A 19,278-nucleotide genomic window follows, 5' to 3' on the forward strand; every position below is an offset into this window, starting at 1 on the left:
CTTTTTCTGTTGGCCAAAGACTAATGGAGGCACTGAATAGGAACAGAGAGAATCAGCTTGTTAGGCTGGAAGAGGGCGAATGGAGCACAGCATTGGATGAGGCTGGAAGGCCTTGAGGACTGTTAAGGACTCTGGATTTTGTTCCAAAAGATAAGGGAAGCCATTGGAGAGTTTTGAGCAGGAGAAGGACACAATCTAATTCTCATTTTTTAAAGATCCCTCTGGCTGGGGTGGGAGCATAACAGATAAGTAAGGGGACATAACCCTGCCTTTTCCCACCCTCACTTCGTCTCCCAGCATTCTCTTTGGAGATGGTCAGCCCCTTCCCACGCCTACCCTCTACTTTCCAAAACATTCAGGCAGCCCGTGCCCCACTTTCTATAGAAAAAAGTACAATTATTTCTTGGATCTAAAGACCTGTGAGTGGGACTTCCCTGGTGGCTCAGTGGTTAAGAATCCACCTGCCAATATAGGGGACACGGGTTCGAGCCCAGGTCCGGGAAGATCCCACAAGCCGCGGAGCGGCTGGGCCCGTGCGCCACAACTACTGCATCCCACGTGCCTCGAGCCTGTGTTCCACAACAAAGAGAAGCCACCGCAATGAAAAGCCTGCGCACCACAACAAAGAGTAGCCCCCACTCGCTGCAACTAGAGAAAACCCATGCACAGCAACGGAAAAAAAAAAAAAAAAGACTAGTGAGTGGAACACAGTGTGCCCTGGAGACCTCTTACTAGTGGCTGAGAAATAGGCAGTTGTTTGGAGGTCAGATGTGAGGGGCATCCCCGCAACACACTCCAAATTATCTGCCACGCTGCCTACAAAACCACTGTTAGAGCGGCTTCTCCCTTCAGGCTAGGCACTGCTCACTCCAAATGATGGCTAATGGGTACAGGGTTTCTTTGCGGGGTGGTGGGGGTGCAGAAAATCTTCTAAAATTCGATTACGGTGAGAGTTGCACAGCCCCGTGAATATATAGGGCTGGCCAAAAAGTTCGTTGGGCTCTTTCCGTTAAAAACCCGAGCGAATTTTTTGGCCAACCCTATACTAAAACCCATTGACCTGTACACTTGAAGTGGGTGGCTGTTATGGTATGTGAAATATGTTGATAAAGGTGTTTAAAAAAAAAAAAGAATTGAGCTGTCCACTGTGGACTGCCTAAAAGCTCATTATCAGAGCAGCTTCACTTCTGGTTAAGCATTGCCCACTTGGGGCTCCTTTTGGCAGTGCTGACGTAAATATGAAGGAGGGGTACCCTACAGGGGGGGAGAAGAAGAGGTGTCAACCCAATCCCTTTGGCACTTAACCTCTCTAATCCTCTATTTCCTCCTCTGAAAAGTAGAGGTAAAACCTTACCCTCCCCTGTGGCGTGAGGTGGTTGTGAGGAATGAGTGGTACCATTGATGAGCTCATGCCATGGTGGTTAAAAGCAGAAGCTGTGGTCCCAGACACCGTGGATTCAAATCCCTGCTCTGCTGTTTACCAGCTGTGTGACCTCGAGCAATTAAGCCTCTGGCCTTCAATCTTCTCATCTGTAAAATTAGGATCATAATAATACCCATCTCAAAGCGTGGTTATGAGAATCAAATCTACGTGAAATCTGTGGTACAGTGTCTGACGAGCAGTAATCAAAGTTGGCACTAAATGTTAATAAACCCACTGACCCTCACTCTACTGTAAGGACTATATCTGGCTTTGCCACGGTTCTCTGCCCAATGCCTGCTGTACGGGTGACACTCTATAAATATTTAGTTTTTAAATGATCTAGGACTTGAATCCAAAACCACTTTGTCATGATTTTCAAAGTATGATCCAGGGCTGCCTGCCTGGATGGGCCTGAACCCAAGAATCAGAATCACTGCCTGGCTAGAAATCTGGGTTCAGTGATGGATTCACTGTGTGGCTGGTCTTCCCTCCCTCGGTCTCAGCCTCCCCTTCTGTAAAAGGAAGGGCCCTCTGGACTTCCAGGAAAGGAATCCAATAAAGTGAACTCTGGCAACTATTAAAGAATCTTTTCTTGCTGACTGAGACATTTTCTTTTTTTTTTTTTTTTGAGACATTTTCATTTTAACAGAAGCTCCTTAGGGTCCCAAAAGCTATTAAGACCTGGTGAAATGAGGCTATGGCTCGGATTTTAGATGCTGCCAATTGCAGAGGCGGAGAAGGGGTGGAGGGAGACATGGGAGGGCTTTCAAGTTCCTTAGAGTTTCCCCGGGGTGAGAGGCTGTGTGTCCTCATGGCCAGCCCTGCTTCAGTAGGTGACATCTCCTGGCATCCCAAGTAGGTGACACAGTCTCAAACCACATTGGATCGGCACTGACAGTACTATTTTTTTTTTCTGTAAATCCACATGCCTCAGGGCTCATGCATGTGTGTGTGTGTGTGTGTGTGTGTGTGTGTGTGTTCATGCACACACATCACAGATCTGCAGGTGACTGGGTTGAGAGAGGGGGCAGCCATAGACATCAAACTCCAAAGTGCCTACAGAGCTCCAAAAAGGCAGGTCTTCACGACATCCTTCTCTTCAACTAGAGCCGATGTGCTCAGGAGTGCAGGCACCATCATAGAAAACTGCGCCGAAAATAAGAGTGAACAGAGGTATAAAATCACTGAGCTTGGAGGGAACTTGGAGCCCACTTAGTCCATTGTTCTCAAAGTACAGTCCAGGATTGGCACCACCTGGAGCTTGTTAGACAAGCAGAGTCTCAGCTACCAAAGGAACGTGATGAATCAGAATTTGTATTTAACAAGATCCCTGGTGTATATATACATACTACAACTTCCTTATCCATTCATCCGTTGACGGACTCTTGGGTTGTTTCCATGTCTTGGCTACTGTGAATAATGCTGCAATAAACACTGGGGTGCAGATATCTCTTCAACGTCCTGTTTTCATTTCCTTTGCATATATATCCAGAAGTGGAATTGCTGGATCATACAGCAGTTCTATTTTTAATCTTTTGAGGGACTTCCATACTCTTTCCCTAGTGGCTGTACCAATTTACATTCCCACCAACAGTCTACAAGCATTCCCTTATCTCCACATCTGGAATTTGTATATCTATATGCAATGGACTATTATTCAGCCATGAAAAAGGAGGGAATCCTGTCATTTGCAACGACATGGCCCTTGAGGGCATTATGCTAACCAAAAAAAAAGATAAATATTGTATGATATCATTTATATGTGGAATCTAAAAGAGCTGAGCTCGTAAAAATGAGAGTAGAATGGTGATTACTGGGAGCCTGGGGCAGGGGGGAACTGGGGAGATGATATTTAAGGGTCCAAACTTGGAACTAGTAGATAAATAAGTCCTGTAGGGCTAATGCACAGCATCGTGATTACAGACAACAATACTGTATCATAAACTTCAAAGTTGCTAAGAAACTAGATCTTACTTATTCCCACCACAAAAAAGAAATGATAATTGTGTGCTGTGATAGAGGTGTCAGCTAACGCTACAGTGGTGATCGTACTACAATATATAAATACATCAAGTCAACACGTTGTACAGCTTAAACTTACCTGTCAATTATATGTCAATGAAAATAAATTTTAAAATAAAATAAATAAATGAGATCCCTGGGATCCGAGGAACACTGTCCTAGTCCAACACCTTCATCTGCATTTGGAGGCAAAGTGAGGATCAGAGAGGGGCATGGTTTACCCCGTGTCACACAGCACATCAGGAGCAGAGCCTAGACAGGGACCCAGGCTTCCTTGCTGCCAGTGCGTCACATGTTCTGGCTCTGTGTTTCGACACACCCTGCTTCCTTCTCTTGGACGCTCTCGGCTCTCTCCTCTGCAAAACCACGTGTGACCTACAAGACCCAAGAGGATCTCGCCTCCCCATGGAAGATGGCCCCCAGAGACATCCTTGGTGGCAGCGTGAGGGTTGCTCTGTACTTTTAGTTCTGTCTCACAGGCTACTGTTCCCGCACAAGACCTGTTCAGACTTTGGAAAAGAATTCAGAGCTCTCCACGAGAGGGAGGCATTTGCTACAAAAGGTCAATAACAGAAGAAATACTCAGTGTACCAACTGTGTCCATCAGGGTCTAGGCAGGAAATCAGAATCCAGCTCAGATGGTTCTCGGAATTCGAATGAAGGGGCTATTTACAGAGCTGGGGGACAGGCTTAAGGAAACCTGTGAAGGATGGGAGGCCCCCAGGAACTAGCCTCCCTAGGCTTGAAGCAGCAAAGAAAGCAGTAGGGGAGTCCCAGCCTGGGGGGGAGATGGGGAGGCTGGAGCCGAGGGTGAGAGGAGTGTCAAGAGTGATGCAACCATGGCCAGACTTAAAACCCAAAGCAAGGAGGAAGCAGGGAGAAGGGCCTGACCCTGCTCTCTTCCTAACCTCCGACCTCCTGCCGTGCTGGCCTTTGGCTGAGCCCAACTACAGATGAGAAAACTGAGGCAGCGTGCCCAAGGTCACCCAGTGGGTGAGCCAGGATTCAAAGCCAGGCCACCTGGTCCCAGCATCCATGCCCTTAACCTTTCACTTTTCCCATTTACGTTCATTCACTCAATTATCTACTATGTGCTGCTCAGTATTCCAGGCACTGTGGTTTCCAAATTCTTTTCGAGGCTTTTGTAATCAGAACACACTGAACACCGTTCCTGTTAAAAGGGAGAGCGTTTTCTCTGCTGTAGGACTTGATGGTGGCTTTGGCTTTCGTGGAGGTGGATGGACAGACTGGTAGGAGAAAAGTCCAGGGGTTCTGACAGTGTTGGATTCATGCTGCTCCCAGGGGCCTCTGCTGGGTCCTGGGTCACCAGCAGGGACCTTGACCTGGGGGTGGGCACCTGTGGTGGTGGAGGCTGGGCCTGGGCCCATGGGGCACTCTGGCCAGCCGGGGAGTTCTAAGGTCCAAAGTTCACTGCTATGGCAACTCCCGCCCCTGCAAACAGCCCCCAGCCTGGACATTCTCAGACCTCTGCCAGAGGAAGAGTGATATCTGTGTCCCCATGAGGTCCTCACTCTCTAGAATGTCCTCCCTCGTCTCCAAGCTGGAAGGGCCCATGGGAGTCACCTGCTCTGTCCCCCTCATTTTACAGAGGGAAACTTGGGCACAGGAGGAGACAAGGTTTGCTGAGGGCCCCATGGCCAGGCAGAAGCCAGATCGGAACCTTGGTTTCCCGGCTCCCAGCCCAGCGCCCCTCCCTACCTCCGCAGGCAGAGTCCAGGGAGCAGATGCCCCCAGGCACACTGCTGCCAGGCTTTTGTCCTTGTTCTTTGCTGGCCTGGAATGGCTCTTCCAAAGGCCACATCGTCCTCATCCTTAGGGTCCCAGCTCAGCATGTCACCTCAGAGAAGCCTTCTCTGACCATCGCTTTGGAATGGCATCCCACTGATCCGGGTTCAAAGCCCTGCTGGGTGACTATGGCTTAATCACTTCACTCCTCTGAGCCTGTTTTTTCAGCTCAAAACAAGACTTCAATACTCACCATAATGGGCTGCTGCAGGGCCGAGAGGGGGTGTGTGGCATAACCAGCATGGTGGCCCGCACATAGTAGGCGCTCAATAAATGCTGCTTTCCTGCCAGTTCCCACCCGAAGCTGGAAGGATCATAGGATTCACAAGGCTCAGCCCTGCCCTCAGCAGCACTCAGGCCTCTTGCAGGGGGATTGGGGGGTGGGACACAGGAGCCCAAAAACCTCAGCCTGATGGACAGAAACAATAGGACACAGAGGAGCAGAGAGGCCCCAGTGTGGGCTTCCCTGTGCTCAGCGTGGGAAGTTCTGATCCCAACCCCAAATCCAGTGCCTTTTATGACCCACTGGGAAGAAACCCTGTCACTCCTGCCACAGTCAGTGTATTGAGGCAGTCCAAAGACCCACCCAATTTCAAGATGAAGACACAGAGACCCCACCTTTTGATGGAAAGAGCATCAAAGACTTTGTGGACATATTTTTAAAGTACCACAATTACAGAAAAGCAGAGTGGTTAATGCTATGATGGAGAAAGCGCAAAGGTTTCTGGGATCTCAGAGGAGGACCTTCCTCTCATCCAGGGAAATATTGAGGTGATCGGGGAAGGCTTCCTGGAGGTGGGGGCAAAACAAAACTCACGTATATAGGGAGTCCTTGGGAGGGGAGAGATCCCTACAAATTAAGCACAATCCCTACTATAAATTTTGTTTCCCAAAATAAAATTTTATTTTCTCTACTTACTGCAAATACAATATATCCCAAGAAAATAAAAATTGAAATACCAGCAAACAAAAAGATTTTCAAAACACCCATAATCCTGCCCATCCAACCAGAAACAATCCCTCGTAACTCCTTGCTAAGAATTTTCCAGATTGGCAAACGTGAGAATAGAACAAAGAAATAGAACCTCACCCTATGATGCCATTGGCAGTGGGCGCCTCATAAGCATCTTTCTGAAGTATCAAGAAATACGTTTATTTCTGCAGCCTCGCTTTAAATGTATGAGAGTTGGTATACCCAGTGCGCTTTTGTTGAACGCCTTAGGGTCCCACTCTGACCTTGCCGATGTCACACGGAGCAGCAAAGGGCATCTTACTGCTGTGACATATTTCCACACTGACTTAACTATGTACTTAGAGTCAAGTTCCAGCAGTAGAATTACTGGGTCACTGGGCATGCAGGTGTTTAAGGATTTGCCAAGTTGCCTTCCAGAAGATTTTACCACTAGCAAGGCTTGAGAAGCCTGTTTTCCCATAGGGGATGGGAAGCAAGGGTGTGGGGCGGAGATTTCTTTTTCACATAAACAGGTGAGTATATAACTCAGCTGGCTTGGACTCCCAGCTCTGCCACCTGCCGGGTGTGTGAGCTTGAGCCGGTGACCTGGCCCCTCTGAGCCTCTATAAAACCGGGCCTTCCTGGAAATGAACGTGGGGTCTTTTTGTGGGAAGAGGGGACAAACAGTGTCACCTGGGCCCAGGCCAACCCATCCTCTCACTCGGGGCGGCGACAACAGGCTTTTAAGTATGACCCATGACCCCAACAGTGTCGCAAGCAGGTTCCAGTCACTAGGCCTCCCCTTCCTGATTCCAGGAACCCGCCCCACTCAGGAGCTGCCCCAGGGCTCTGGCCTCAGTTACTTAAGAGAGCTGAGCCCAGCCTGAGGCTGCGACAGACCTGGCCCAGCCCTCTGGGAGCCCAGGATGGGGACCTCGGCTGGGGCCCTGTCCTCCCTCCTGCTGGGAATACTGCTCACATCCACCCCTGGGGCCCTGGGTGCCAACCCTGGCCTGGTCGCCAGGATCACCGACAAGGGCTTGGAGTATGGTAAGGAGCTGTGGTTGTTGGCTGGACTTGGCTGACCCGCTTGGCCCCAGGCGGTGCTGGGTACGGCAGGGGACACAGAGGGGACTCTCTCCCTTGGGGTGGTGCAGCCTTCCCGGCCAGGCAAACCTGGCTCGGGTTCTGGCCTCATCGCCCAACCCCTGGGCCACTTGGGCACGTTACTTGTCTTAGCTGGGTTCCCCACTAGCCAACAGAGATAAATATTTGGGTGCGTGTAGTTGATTTGGGAGATGATTCCGGGAAACACTGTAAGAGAGTAGTGATGTGAGATGAGAAAGGCAAGGTGGCCAGGAGAGGCGTATCCTTAAACCAGCTACCGCCTCAGTGATGGGAACAGTTCCGCTGGAAAATTTTTGCTCGAGTTTGAAAACATATGCCTTAAAACTAGATGTCAGGGACTTCCCTGGCGGTCCAGTGGTTAAGACTCTGCACTTCCAGTGCAGGGAGCACAGGTTCGATCCCTGGTCGGGGAACTAAGATCCCACATGCTGTGCAGCACAGCCAAAAAATAAACAAACAAAAAATATATATATATTTTTAAAAAAAACAAAACTAGGGACTTCCCTGGGGGAGCAGTGGTTAAGAATCCGCCTGCCAATGCAGGGACACGGGTTCGAGCCCTGGTCCAGGAAGATCCCACATGCTGCGGAGCAACTAAGCCTGTGTGCCACAACTACTGAGCCTGCGCTCCAGAGCCGGCGAGCCACAACTACTGAGCCCACACGCCACAACTACTGAAGCCCGCATGCCTAGAGCCCGTGTTCCGCAGCAAGAGAAGCCACTGCAATGAGAAGCCCGCTTACTGAAACGAAGAGTAGCCCCCGCTCGCGGCAACTAGAGAAAGCCCAAGTGCATCAACGAAGACCCAACGCAGCCAATAAATAAATAAATTTTAAAAATTGATGTCAGAATGGTGGTTACCACCCGGAAGGGGCACAGGGAGCCTACAGGGGTGCCGGGAATGCCCTGCATCTTGCTCTGGGCGGTGGCTACATGGGTGCATAAACATGTAAAAATTACCTGGCAATACCTTTAAGATTAGTGCCCTTTAGGTTACACCTCTACGGATGTTATACCTCAGTTTTAAAGAATTGGAATATAGTTGATTTACAATATTGTGTTAGTTTCAGGTATACAGCAAACTGATTCAGGCTTTTTTTTTTTTTGCAGATTATATTCCATTATAGGTCATTACAAGATACTGAATAGAGTTCCCTGTGCTCTACAGTAAATCCTTGTGTATCTATGTTATGTGCAGCAGTTTGTATCTGTTAGTCCCATACTCCTAATTTGTCCCTCCCCCACACATTTCATAACCATGCTGTTTTCTATGTCTGTGAGTTTGTTTCTGTTTTGTATATAGATTCATTTGTAGCATTTTTTTTAAAAGATGCTAAAACAGGGCTTCCCTGGTGGCGCAGTGGTTGAGAGTCCGCCTGCCGATGTAGGGGACGCGGGTTCGTGCCCCGGTCCAGGAGGATCCCACATGCCGCGGGGCGGCTGGGCCCGTGAGCCATGGCCGCTGGGCCTGCGCGTCTGGAGCCTGTGCTCCGCGGCGGGAGAGGCCACAGCAGTGAGAGGCCCGCGTACCGCAAAAAAAAAAAAAAAAAAAGATGCTAAAACAAAGCCTCTGAAATAACCTGTCCAAGGGGCAAGGGATCTAGGGTATTTATATACCGCTCCCCTTAGCACTTGATGGAGGGCTGCTCCTCACTTTTATGGAGGCTCAATTGCCTTAGCTGTTCACTGGGGTAATAATATTCCCTCAGGTAGAGCTGTTGGGAGCCCAGATTGGCTGGGGACAGAGAGAGGGAAATCAAGGAAGGGTTCTTGGAGGAGGTGAGGTAGAAAAGATACGTTAACTACGGACAAGAGATAGCATTTTGGCAGAGAGACCGGCTCATGCATTTGCTGGAGGGAGGACTGCAAAGTGGTATGAGGCGGAGTCAGGGAGACCCCTGGTCATCTGTGTATACACACCCTCCCTGAGGGCAGAATCCTGGGTCTCTCATACCTCAGATAAACAGAAGGTCCTACCGAATGCTGTTTATATTGAAACGCTAGATCAGGCAAAATTTGCCTCTTGCTCCTTTCCACTGTGTAAATGTAACCAGTCCTCCAGAGTTGGACATTTTGGTCCTTACTATATATATATATATATATATTTTTTTTTTTTTTTTTTTTTTTTTTTTTGCGGTACGTGGGCCTCTCACTGTTGTGGCCTCTCCCGTTGCGGAGCACAGGCTCCAGACGCGCAGGTTCAGTGGCCATGGCTCACGGGCCCAGCCGCTCCGTGGCATGTGGGATCTTCCCGGACCGGGGCACGAACCCGCGTCCCCTGCATTGGCAGGCAGACTCTCAACTGCTGCGCCACCAGGGGAAGCCCCTTTCCATATTTTTAATGACATAAACCCTGCATTTACTGAGTACCTGATGTGTCAGGCACCAAGCAAGGGTGCTTTTTGAAATAAATTTAATTTAATTAATTAATTTTTTAACATCTTTACTGGAGTATAGTTGCTTTACATTGCTGTGTTAATTTCTGCTGTATAACAAAGTGAATCAGCTATACACATACATATATCCCCACATCCCCTCTCTCTTGTGTCTCCCTCCCTCCCAGCCTCCCTATCCCACCCCTCTAGGTCGTCACAAAGCACGGAGCTGATCTCCCTGTGCTATGAAGCAGCTTCCCACTAGCCATCCATTTTACATTTGGTAGTGTATATATGTCAGTGCTACTCTCGCACTTCGTCAGAGCTTCCCCTTCGCCCCCTGTGTCCTCAAGTCCGTTCTCTATGTCTGTGTCTTTATTCCTGCCCTGCAGCTGGGTTCATCTGCACCATTTGTTTAGATTCCACATATGTGTGTTATTTGTTTTTCTCTTTCTGACTTACTTCACTCTGTGTGACAGACTCTAGGTCCATCCACCTCACTACAAATAACTCAATTTCGTTTCTTTTTATGGCTGAGTAATATTTCAGAGTATATATGTGCCACATCTTTATCCATTCATCTGTCGATGGACATTTAGGTTGCTTCCATGTCCTGGCTATTGTAAATAGAGCTGCAATGAACATTGTGGTACATGACTCTTTTTGAATTATGGTTTTCTCAGGGTATATGCCCAGCAGTGGGATTGCTAGGTCATATGGTAGTTCTATTTTTAGTTTTTTAAGGAACCTCCATACTGTTCTCTATAGTGGCTGTATCAATTTACATTCCCACCAACAGTGCAGGAGTGTTCCCTTTTCTCCACACCCTCTCCAGCATTTATTGTTTGTAGATTTTTTGATGATGGCCATTCTGACCAGTGTGAGGTGATACCTCATTGTAATTTTGATTTGCATTTCTCTAATGATTAGTGATGTTGAGCATCCTTTCATGTGTTTGTTGAAAATCTGTATATCTGCTTTGGAGAACTGTCTGTTTAGGTCTTCTGCCCATTTTTGGACTGGTTTGTTTGTTTTTTTGATATTGAGCTGCATGAGATGCTTGTATATTTCAGAGATTAATCCTTTGTCCATTGCTTCATTTGCAAATATTTTCTCCCATTCTGAGGGTTGTCTTTTCATCTTGTTTATGGTTTCCTTTGCTGTGCAAAAGCTTTTAAGTTTCATTAGGTCCCATTTTTTTATTTTTGTTTTTATTTCCATTTCTCTAGGAGGTGGGTCAAAAAGGATAAGCAAGGGTGCTTTTTATCCTGTCAGCCCCTTTTTGCTTTGCAATGATCTCTTTTAACCCTCATGCCATCCCAATGAGGAAAGTATTATTATCATTGCTATTTGACCGACGGAGAACACCGAGGTTGAAAACTTGCTCAAGGTCACCCACCCAGAAAGGTGCCAACACCAGAATCCTAGCCCTAAAATCCTTACAGTCTATTCTACACAGGCTAGATGCCATGAAGGGCAGGAAAGAGGGCCACCCTCCAAGCACACAGCACTCCTCCCTCTCGGAGCTACTGACAAAGACATTGTGTCCTCATCCCTAACATGGGCATGAACATAACTACCCCACCAGAAATGCAGTGATGCTCCTGTGTGTTTCTCTTGCTACTTGGTGCTCTAGAGGGGCTCAATAACCTGCAACTGCAATTAATGCTAATCAGGAAGTAGACCTCTTTCCCCAGGGCAGGTGGGAGCCACTGAAGGGTTTAGAAGGAGGGAGGCAGGCTGACTAGGCTGACTCCCAGCTTTTTCCCATCCACAGTGGCCCAAGAGGAGCTGGTGACTCTGCAGAGTAAACTGCATGATGTCACGCTGCCCAACTTCAGTGGGGACGCCAAGATCAAATACCTCGGCAATGCGCACTATGAATTCCACAGGTGGGGCTCTGAGGTGACTGGGCAGGGGCCGGGGGGTCCGGAGAGGAAGGGAGGGAGAGCCCCAGGACTGGCTCGGGACATCTCTGGGGCAGACGGTGGGATGGTTCCTCGCAGAATTCAGAGGCAAGTTCTGGGAGGAACTTGGGCCCCTTCATTCATTCATACAACAAATATTAATGAAGACCCGCTAGCTGTGTGACCTGAGCTTCAGCTTCCTTATCTGTAAAATGGGGCTAACTTGCTGCCTCTTTGGAGTGATAATCCAGGCTCTGGCCTGGCCACTGGATGTAGCCTGGAAGGGAAGATAGACCTTAAACATTGTTTTAAATAAACCTTAAATTTTAGATGTAGTAGCCCTCTTAGCCCTGAGGTTGGCACATCTGGAGGAGCCAGCTAAAGTTTCCTGGACACGGTGGCATTTGAGCTGCGTCTTCAAAGGATGTTTAGACCTGAGCAGCGGATGCTTTTTAGGCATCAGGGGCTTCCCTGGTGGCGCAGTGGTTGAGAATCTGCCTGCCAATGCAGGGGACACGGGTTCGAGCCCTGGTCTGGGAAGATCCCACATGCCGCGGAGCAACTGGGCCCGTGAGCCACAATTACTGAGCCTGCGCGTCTGGAGCCTGTGCTCCGCCACGGGAGAGGCCGCGATAGTGAGAGGCCCGTGCACCGCGATGAAGAGTGGTCCCCACTTGCCACAGCTAGAGAAAGCCCTCGCACAGTAAACGAAGACCCAACACAGCCATAATTAATAAATAAATAATTAATTTAAAAAAAAAAAAAAAAGGCATCAAACACTTTTTGAAGGATTGACAATGGAACGGGGGCAATTGAGCCCACAGCTCATCACGCACCTCTCTGCTCACCACTGATGGCTTCATTCAGTCCTTTTTTTATTCAGTCCATCAGTAAACATCTATTGGGCACCTACTGTGTACTGGGCAAAGAAGATGGAACTTGACCATTCTCTTCCCACTGATGGCTCCACAATCCACGTCATCTTGGTTTGCTTCTCTCAGCCCTTTTCTGTCTCTTCTTGAGGCTGCCTTCGGCCTCTTCTGAATCTGATTCCCCCACCTGGAGGTGTGGAGGAAAGTGATGATGGGGTGCATCTATGCACCCTACTCAGGATCCCAGCCAGGGGCGCATGAGCTCTGATCCTGACTGTGCAGCTTTGGGCAAATGCATCCCTTCTGAGAGGTTCTATGTCCCCCTCTGTAAAAAGGGAACCTGAACAGTGCTGAACCCCTCTGTGAGACAAACTGACATAATGCATGTAAAGTACTTGGCATGGCTGCCTGGTCAGCGCAGGGCACACAGCAAGTACGTGTGGGGAGCCAGAAGCCTGTCTGATGCAGGCTCAGCTGGTCTAGTCCCCGTAGGATGGGGGCGAGAGCAAGACCCCTGCTGAGGCTGGACCTGCCTCTGCCTCCAGGCTGATGCCGCTTCTGTGGGTCTCTCTCCAGCCTGAACATCCACAGCTGTGAGCTGCTCGGCTCTGCTCTGAAGCCCCTCCCCAGCCACGGTCTGCATTTCTCCATCTCCGACTCCTTCATCAGAGTCAAGGGCAAGTGGAAGGTGCGCAAGCGGATACTGTAAGTTGACTCTGCTTCCAGGCCCTCGGAACCTTGGCTTTGGCTTTCATTCCACCCTTCCTGGGTCCAAGGTGTTCCTAACTTCCCCCATAGCAGACCCCAAGGCAAGAATTCAAGTGCAAATACTTTATCTGGGGAGCAACCTAAGGAAACATAGAGGGTGTGTGCAGAAATGAGGTGGGGAAGAAGGAGGTCAGCTTGGCAGCTACTGGAGCTCAACCCTCCCGGGGACCCCTGGGGACAGTGTAGGCAGAGCACACCTCTGAGGTACCCCAACCTCCTGTTTGCCATTGGTCAAGGGTAGCTCTCAGGGGCACGACCTCTCCAGCACTTTGAACTGTTCTCTGACCTCTGAGGTCCTTGGATGGAAGGTGGGTGAGTCTCCTTGGGCTGCCATAATGAAATGTCACAGACTAGGGGGTTCAATCAACAGAAATTTATTTTCTCACACTTCTGGAGGCTGCAAGTCCAAGATCAAGATGTGGGCAGGTTTAGTTTCTTCTGAGACTTCTCTCCTGGGCTTGCAGATAACTGCTCTGTTGCCATGTCTGCACGTGGTCATCCCTCCATGAGCCTGCACCCCTGGTGCTTCTCTGTGTGTCCAAATCTCCTCTTCTTAGAACGACAGATTGGACTCTAGCCCACCCTAATGGTCTGATTTTAACTGAATCACTGTTTCAAATACAGTCACATTCTGCTTACTGAGGGGCCTTCAACATTTGAATCTGGGGGGACACAGTTCAGCCCATAACAGGAGGGCAACTATGGGTGACCTGGCCATATAGACACTGGAGACCTGCCCTGTCCTATACAGTAGCCTCTGGCCACATGTCCTTACTGAATACATGAAAAGTGGCTGGAACAAATGGGGATCTGTCGTAAGTGTGAAATACCATATTTGAAGATTCAGCACAAAAAAGAACATAAGAAATCTCATTAATAATTTTTACATTGATCACATGTTGAAATGATAATCATATACTATTAAAATGATTCTCACCTTTTTCCTTTTGCATTTTTTAATGTGGCTACTAGAAAATTTTAAATTACCCATGTAGTTCACATATTTCTGTTGGACAACACTGCTTTAGAAAGATGCTCAGTATATAGGTCACCTAATTTTGCATATTTATTCAATTTCCATGACAGGAATGAGGCCATACTCTTCAAGATCTCTTATATGAGCATATGACTATCTACCTCATTCTTTTTTTTTTAACTTTTTTTTAATGTAACTTTTTTAAAGATTTTTTTTTTTTGATGTGGACCATTTTTATAGTCGTTATTGACTTTGTTACAATACTGCTTCTGTTTTATGTTTTGGTTTTTTGGCCACGAGGCATGTGGGATCTTAGCTCCCCGACCAGGGATCAAACCAGCACCCCCTGCATTGGAAGGGGAAGTCTTAACCACTGGACCTCCAGGGAAGTCCCTGTAATATTTTTATTGAGGTGAAATTCACATAACATGAAATTAACCATTTTAAAGTATACAATTCAGTGGCATCTAGTACACTCAAAGCGTTGTGCAACCACCACCTCTACCTAGTCCCACAATATTTCCATCACCCCAAAAGATGCTCCATACCTATTAAGCACTAACTCCCCATTTCCCCCTCCCCCAGTCCTGGGCCACCACCAACCCGCCTCTGTCTCTATGGATTTGCCAATCCGGGACATATAAATGAAATCGTATAGTATGTGACATTTTGTTTCTGACTTTTGTCATGTAGCACAATATTTTTGAGGTTTATCCACACTACAGCATGCATCAGTGCTTTATCCTTTTGTATGGATGGGTAATATGTCACTGTATAACTAGACCACATTTGGCTTCATTCTTTTTAAAGGCTGCAGAGCATAGATGCCCACAACTTATTGAACCTATCGCAACTAGTTGACATTTAAGGTTGTTTCCTCATTTCTTGCTATTACCCATGATGCTTCAGTGAGCTGCCCCACACATACATCTTGACTGGACGAGCCACAGAGTAAAGACTTAGAAGCAAAATTACTGGGCCAAAGATTTGTGGTTAAAATCAGGATAGATCCCACCAGCTTGTGTTCTAGATGTGCTTTCCCAACCGGTGTTTTGTTTTCCCATATCTTCACAAGCACTGGGTATGAAAACTTCTAAACTTTTTATCAACCTGTTAGGTGAAAACTGGCAGCATTGTTATTTTCATTTTTAATAACTTCTCATATGCTTATTTGCAATTGAACTTCCTGTTCATATCTTTGATCCCTTGTTTTCCCTCTTGTCCTTTCCTTATTTCTTTGTATAGGCTTGTTCTTTGTGTATTAAGGAAATTAACTCATATATTAGCTCACATGTCATGGAAATTAGCTCTTTGCCTGGATCAAGAAGCAATTTTTTTTTTTTTACTTTGCGTATGGAATTTTTTTGTTGCTGTTCACTAAAGTTTTAATTTTCAGTGCTGGCAAGTTTATCCACCATTTCCTTTAGGGCTGCTGAGACTTAGATCTAACCTAGAAAGGCTTTTGCCCATCCCTGACCATAAGTAAATGAACCCAAGCTTTCTTCTTGATCTTTTATGGGCTTATTTGTAATAAATCTTTGCTTTGTAATAAATATTTGTAATAATTTTTGTAATTAAATTTTTACTGCAGCTTCACTTATTTGGGGGTAAGAATTGAGATTTATATTTTCCCCCCAAATGGTGGCCGACCCTAGTCTAGGAATCAATTACTACTTCTCTTATCTCCTCTAGGAAACTAGACGGCTCCTTTGACGTGACAGTCAAGGGCATCACCATTTCAGTCAATCTTCTCTTGGGCAGCGAGCCCTCTGGGAGACCCAAGGTCGCCGTTTCTAGCTGCAGCAGCAACATCCGTGATGTGGAGGTGCACATGTCAGGAGATTTGGGGTAGGTCACCATCGGGACACTCACCAGCTTGACCCCTGGCTGCAGCCACAGGCCCATTCAGCCCAAGGCCTGGTCACCGATAAGCATGAGGGTCCAGGCGTAATGCATGGGTATATCACGTGCACTTGGAGGTAATTCTTTGGGGGACCTGCTGAAATTGACAGAAGCAGATTTAAGCTCGGAGTACTGGTGTGCCATTTCCACCAAAAGACAAACTTCACCACCAACAGGCAAGTGCAATCTGGCTACTGAAGAAACACGAAGGCTTTTAGCCAAAGGAGAGTTTGTGGAAAATATATAAACCCTTGAGCAAGTCTCTTCAAGTCTCAGTTTTCTAGATTAGAAAAACATGGATTCTCCAGCCCCTCCCCCAAATCTGACTTTGGGGCACAGCAGGGGGCTGGGATGCCAGATGCACTGAATCAGTGAGTGTGCTGGGAACTGGGACTCTGCATATTCATCCCATCCAGGATTCTGGGACACAGCAGGGGACCAGAATGGGGTGGGGAGGGCTCCCTTGGTGACTGGCCTGGCTCTCCCTACTGCCCCACTGTCCCTGCATTCAGTGGCACACAGCTGATCATCCACTGTGCTTCTCTCCCCAGGTGGCTGCTGAATCTCTTCCACCATCAGATCGAGTCCAAGTTCCGAAGAGTATTGGAGAGCAAGGTAAGAATGTCCAAGTGGCTGGCGCTGCCGAGCCACTCAAGGGGCTGGGCCCAAGTCCTTAATGGGCTCTGGCCTTGAACAGCCCTAGGGGCTGGCCCAGGCACACTTGGGCTCAAGGCCCAGAGAGGACAAATCAAGGTCATGAAGCTGGTGTGCGGCAAAGCTGGGGGCAAAATGTAGGTCTCTGGACTCCGAGTCTATCCAGTTAGACAGAAAAGGGTTAGATGCTTGGCCAAGGGACCAAATGGAGACGCCTGCTTGGCTTTGCTCACTGCCCACCCCGGCCCTGCAGTCCACAAACGCAAAAAAGAAAATCAACACTTAGGTGGCTTCAGAGACAAAGCAGGAAACTTTGGGAGTGTGTGGACCAGGTGGGAGTTCTGGTTCCTACCTGGGCGATGAGCACCTGCTTTGTACGCGGAAGCAGCAACAGAGTGTCAGTTCTTCCCATTAAAAAAATTATGTGAAATCTCCAAATTTTGGAATCTCTGGCTCAAAGAAAGAGGTTTCATGTTAACTTTCAGTTCTTGCACTCACTTACTTCACCCCAAAATCCCATTTCTGGGGTATCATATACCTGGAGCTGTGTCTGTAGCAATGACTGTGCTTGGGAAGGAGAAAGTAACAGAGGAAAAAACAGGCGCACACACCGCTCTTGGTACAACATCTGGTTTGGCTTTGAGTGCCTCCTGGTGGTTGAAGAGAGAATAGCATGCAGACCCCACAGATCGGATGTAGCAAGCTGCCTTCTGTTCCCTGTCTTATCCTGGTGTCCTGGGGTCTAGGTGAGCTTGGGAAATATGCCAGCCTCCTTCTCAAGCACCCCATTGCCATGTTGCCATGCCTTTCTGAGTGGGACATAATATTCTTCAGTGGTTTGGATTTATACTCCCCTACTGATGATGGAGATAATAATGATTAATAATAATAATATATAAAAATAGTACCATATTACAATTAATAATAATATAATAATTATCAGGGTAATAAGTTACCCTGATGATTATTATTTTGATAAATTAATATAATTAATGTTATACAGAATGGGTCACTCTATATAACTATTCTTATTTATAATAATAATGGTGGCTATTTGTTGAGCCTGTGGCTTGGCTAAGAATAACGTACTAATCACTTCGCATAGGCAATGCCGCCGGATCCTAACCACAGCCTCTGAAGGAGATACCGTTTCCCACATCTGAGGGAGAGGGCTCTGAGCGTGGAGTAACTTGTTCGGTGGTCACCTTGTTGACAGGAGGCTAGGTCAGGATTTGAATTTTCTGGAGCTGGGAGCAGCTTGTACCAAAGGCCTTGTCGGGGCTGGTGTCTCAGGAAAGATGGAGATCTCTCTCCCCGACCCCGATCTTTTTTTCTTAAATTTATTTATTTATTTATTTTGGCTGCGTTGGGTCTTTGTTGCTGTGCGTGGGCTTTCTCTAGTTGCGGTGAGCGGGGGCTACTCTTCGTTGTGGTGCACGGGCTTCTCGTTGCAGTGGTTTCACTTGTTGCAGAGCACGGGCTCTAGGCGCACGGGCTTCAGTAGTTGTGGCACGTGAGCTCACTAGTTGTGGCTCACGGGCTCTAGAGCGCAGGCTCCGTAGTTGTGGCGCACGGGCTTAGCTGCTCAGCCGCATGTGGGATCTTCCCGGACCAGGGCTCAAACCCGTGTCCCCTGCATCGGCAGGCGGATTCTTAACCACTGCGCCACCAGGGAAGTCCTGACCCCTGATCTTTATAGGGCTTCAGAAATCTCCTTCTCCCAGGGCAACTAAGAGCCTGGTGCAGGACCATTTGACTTTCCCATTCAGGGAGGAATGTGGTATCTGACTAGCAGGGCTAAGAATAATGAGTCCTTGCTGAGTGCTTACTCTCTGGGCCATACACACTCATCCTCTTATAACCTCACCCCACCCCCGCCGAACACCCTGGAAAGCACTGGGCCTTGTCACTGTATCCTGAGGTGAGGACCCCAAAGCAGAGAGAGATTCTGCAAAGGTCACACAGCCAGTGGAGACTTAGCAGGATTTGAACCCAGGTTTTCAGACTTCCCTACTACACCCTTAACCACTGCCCCAACCTGCCTCTCTGGGAGACCGTACTGCGTGTCTGGAGCCGAAGCACCTGAAGGCCTCCCTTCCCCCATTGGGTGAGGTCGACAGAGTTTCCTGGCTCCTTTGAAACCAACCATGAAGGTTCCTCACCACCTCTTTCCTTTATTTCTGGCAGCTCCTCACTACCAAACTCTTCTCCCAGAAACTAGGCCAGCTGCAAAGGGAGGTGAAGATTTCACCCCTTGTCTGCCCAACCCCCAGCCTAGTCCTTCCCCACAGCCCTGTGCCTGGTTTATGCCTGCTCACCCTTTAGCTTACCCTTAAAATGCCACCTCTTCAAGGGAGCCGTCGGTGACTCCCTCACTAGGCCAGGGCCCCATCCATGCTCTTGGACCCCCCTGCCCACGTGCCCCTCCCTCCACTGTATCTGTGCATCCGTTTGCACCACAGGTGATAGCTGGTTAATCAAAAAAGCTGTTTA

The 19,278-nt window shown here is 48.1% G+C and overlaps 1 protein-coding gene across 1 annotated transcript in view; it reads left to right on the plus strand.

Moving 5' to 3' along the window:
* Positions 1 to 6,985: 6,985 nt before the first annotated feature.
* Positions 6,986 to 19,278, plus strand: part of LBP (lipopolysaccharide binding protein) — a 44,949-nt gene continuing 32,656 nt past the window's right edge. Inside the window, 5 exon segments of the mRNA XM_022592424.2 lie at positions 6,986 to 7,253; positions 11,484 to 11,598; positions 13,062 to 13,190; positions 15,922 to 16,077; positions 16,683 to 16,746. Coding sequence (XP_022448132.2) covers positions 7,130 to 7,253; positions 11,484 to 11,598; positions 13,062 to 13,190; positions 15,922 to 16,077; positions 16,683 to 16,746 — 588 coding nt within the window. The 5' untranslated portion in view covers positions 6,986 to 7,129.

The sequence above is a fragment of the Delphinapterus leucas genome, chromosome 15, assembly GCF_059928025.1.
Source record: "Delphinapterus leucas isolate spDelLeu-1000000601 "Yukka" chromosome 15, BTC_Dleu_Yukka2, whole genome shotgun sequence".
Lineage (NCBI taxonomy): Eukaryota > Metazoa > Chordata > Mammalia > Artiodactyla > Monodontidae > Delphinapterus > Delphinapterus leucas.